The sequence below is a fragment of the Crocodylus porosus genome, unplaced genomic scaffold (assembly GCF_001723895.1).
Source record: "Crocodylus porosus isolate Cpor-Errol unplaced genomic scaffold, CroPor_comp1, whole genome shotgun sequence".
Lineage (NCBI taxonomy): Eukaryota > Metazoa > Chordata > Crocodylia > Crocodylidae > Crocodylus > Crocodylus porosus.
The window spans coordinates 10,598,284-10,601,313 of NW_017728936.1; the positions used below are offsets into that span (position 1 = coordinate 10,598,284).

General features: G+C 38.8%; 1 protein-coding gene across 1 annotated transcript in view; it reads left to right on the forward strand.

Annotated features, from left to right (window-relative positions):
* LOC109317943 (NF-kappa-B inhibitor zeta-like) overlaps positions 1-367 on the forward strand; it is an 11,364-nt gene extending 10,997 nt beyond the window's left edge. The window contains 1 exon segment of the mRNA XM_019546910.1: positions 307-367. Within this exon segment, the coding sequence (XP_019402455.1) occupies positions 307-367 (61 nt within the window).
* The last annotated feature ends 2,663 nt before the right edge of the window (positions 368-3,030 follow it).

The window sequence follows — 3,030 nt, forward strand, 5'->3', positions numbered from 1 at the left end:
TTTTTTTGTGTGCGTGTAATCGTGATAGGATCAGGTTCACAGATAATGAAGACTCAAAATGTCATTTTTATTATAACTTTCATTTTGTTGCCATTCACATGTCTTATTCCTCATCCAAGTATTAAGCTCCAGGAGCTATTGTGCATAGAACTGATCCAAACTCCTTTGAAAATAAAAAAAGTAGAAATATTTTCCAACTTCCTTCAACAGGCTTGAACGAGATGCTCTGTGTCTTACAACTTAATCAACTCAGCAGTGCTCTTCTATATCCGGATTTGTTAGCTTTGTTTTTTAATATTCCTCCAGAGTAAGGAGTCGTCCAAATAAAAATGATCAGCTCTCCAACTACATCATTAAGCCTATTTAAAATAACTGTATACTATCATTTGCATAAACTAGCTATACAAGTTGATTAATCATTTGCTGCCTGGTTTCTGTATGCATCCTCAACGTGTTAATGTTAACTGGAGGTCTCCCCCTTTCTCACCCCACCTTTTATGCAAACTAACACTATTTTCCTTACTTTTAATTTTATTCTATCCATCTTTTTTGTTGCTTGCATTTTAACTGTCCCAAATGAAGGATGTCAGGAGCCATTTCACAGGCTCAAGGACAGAAAACCTTAGCCGACCTATGAAATTGGGATTTCTAGAGATCTGTAATATACTTCACAATTTCAGCTACCTTTCTTAAAGGGAAGATCATGATGAATTTTATCATATGCATTTTAGAGACCATTATGTGCACCTCTCAATTTTTGTATAGGGACTAATGGTGCCTTATGCATGAGGAATTTTGTAGTATTGGATAGTTTTATTAAAGCCAGAAATGAGATTTGCCTACCAGATTCACTGTCCACTTGAGGTAGTGGGAAAAGCATCGCCATCTATGGTGGACATTAGATAAAGGCTCTAGCAGATTCCAGAGTCTGATGGATGGTGGGAGGAGGAGGAAGAATACAAATGAAACAGAAACATTTGGTACAAGTGATCACTAATATAAGTTTAAAACAAACAAACAAACAAACAAACAAACAAACAAACAAACAAACACACACCAACCCACATCAGTTGTATGGTGAACTTCACTACTTGCACTTCCATCTGTAAGTGAATTGAGATATACAAAGAATAGAATCCAATGGTTTTTACTTTCATGGTGTTGTTTAAAGTGAGAGCAGAACTTTTAATTTATAACCTGAAATTCAGTTCTGAGAATATTTAATAGCAATAAGGATAAATATAAGATGTATAACTCTCACGCTGTGTTTTTGGTAAACGGGTAAATGAAAACTCTTTAAAATATGCACCAAACTGTTTCACTATTTCTTATCATCAATAAAGATTTCATTTGACATGTTATTGACTTGGTTACCAGTTGATATTAGTGCTGCATTACATTACAATTTAAAAGATGGTCGAGAGGTAAGCAGTGCATAAAATGTTCTTTTCTACCTGGTTATACTCAGCATTGTAATAATGGGTGAGGAGGTCAATGCCAGCATTACTAAAGGTGGAAAGCAAAAGCAAGACTCAAAGCTAGCACTACGCCAATCAACATTTGTGCGGCTTACAGCATCAAGTGCAACAAGGGCCTCTTTTCCCAGTTTGTATGTGGATGTCAACCAGTTCTAAATAGAGGAATGTGTTTCTAACATATTTACATCTGGAGACTAAGTTCAGCCTCCAGCTATGAAGCAGGATCTCAGCATGCTTCTATTATTCTTCACCAGTCTTTGACTCAATAGATTCCCAAGGGATAAAACATCAATGCAAGAGAAGTGTTCCTTTTGAAGACATTTCCACACCACCCTTGCCTCTTACCGCTTCCGCTCCCACTTAAGATACAGTTTATAAAATGGTCTAAACCGTCAGTGGCTGTACGTTTGAAACTGATCTGGGACTTGAGAAGCGAGCCAATAAAAAAGCTCCTTCACCCCTGCCTCCACCTGCCCTGCCAGGAACCAACTTGGTTTCAAGCGTCTTTGAAGAGCATACTCCAACTGCAGACACTTCCTCAGCCTGACAAACGGTACATATACCTGAAAGCTTGCTAGAAAAATTTTCCAACTATTTGAGTTAGTCTAATAAAAAGATACCAGATTTACCCAAAGAACCTTGTCTGCCCATGTCCCTAGACCAACATGGCTACAACCTACACCCCTTTGAATGGGAATGGTCTTTTGTAAGAGATGGTTTGCAATTCTAGTAATAGAGATAGTTTGCACCAGCTTATCTGATGCTTTCTATATTTTAAAAATCCAATCAAGCCTTGCATCAATCATACCTCATTAAGATAGGGGGATACACAAGGATCACTTCTGCCTTGCCACCACTTCTAGGACAGGACGTGTGTACTGGTCAGACTACCAGTTGGAAGACTGGGGGGTGGGGAAGGGAGGGGAGGGGGGAAAATACTGTATGGCACTGAGAAAGCAGAGGCAGTTTGAGGTGACAATATTATCTTGACCAGGACTGCTAATTGGACAGAACTCTTAAGTTAAATGTCCTGATTGCACCAGAAATCAGTTAGAGGTTTCTCGTTTTGTTTCATCTTGTTTAGATTAAAAGGCTTTTGTTCTACAATTTGTCATAAAGCATTCACCCTTTGGCAAAGGAGTTCCCCTTGCACCTCACTTGGTACTGATTCAGTACTGACTCAGAAGCTGCTGCTTATTGAATCAGCTAAAGTTAACACAGTCTCACCTGTGATTTTATTTGCGGGGAGGGGAAGGGAAAAGAAGCATTTGCAGTGAAGGCAGTTCATCAAGACGTGCACATAATTTTTATTTTAAAGGCAACATTAACTGATCAACCTTATAAACACATACACTCTCACACACATATCTCTATACAAGTCTCTCCCTCCGGAAAATGCAATAATGAATGCTCCTTTTGGAGCCTTCCCTCAGCCAAGTCACTCATCAAGTAGGTTTTACCATAGTTCCTGTAGCTTTCCTGAGCTAAGCTGAGGATTTATATCTGGGAGTCCCAAGCTGGTTCCTCACTGGTATAGATTCCAGTGTCTGGG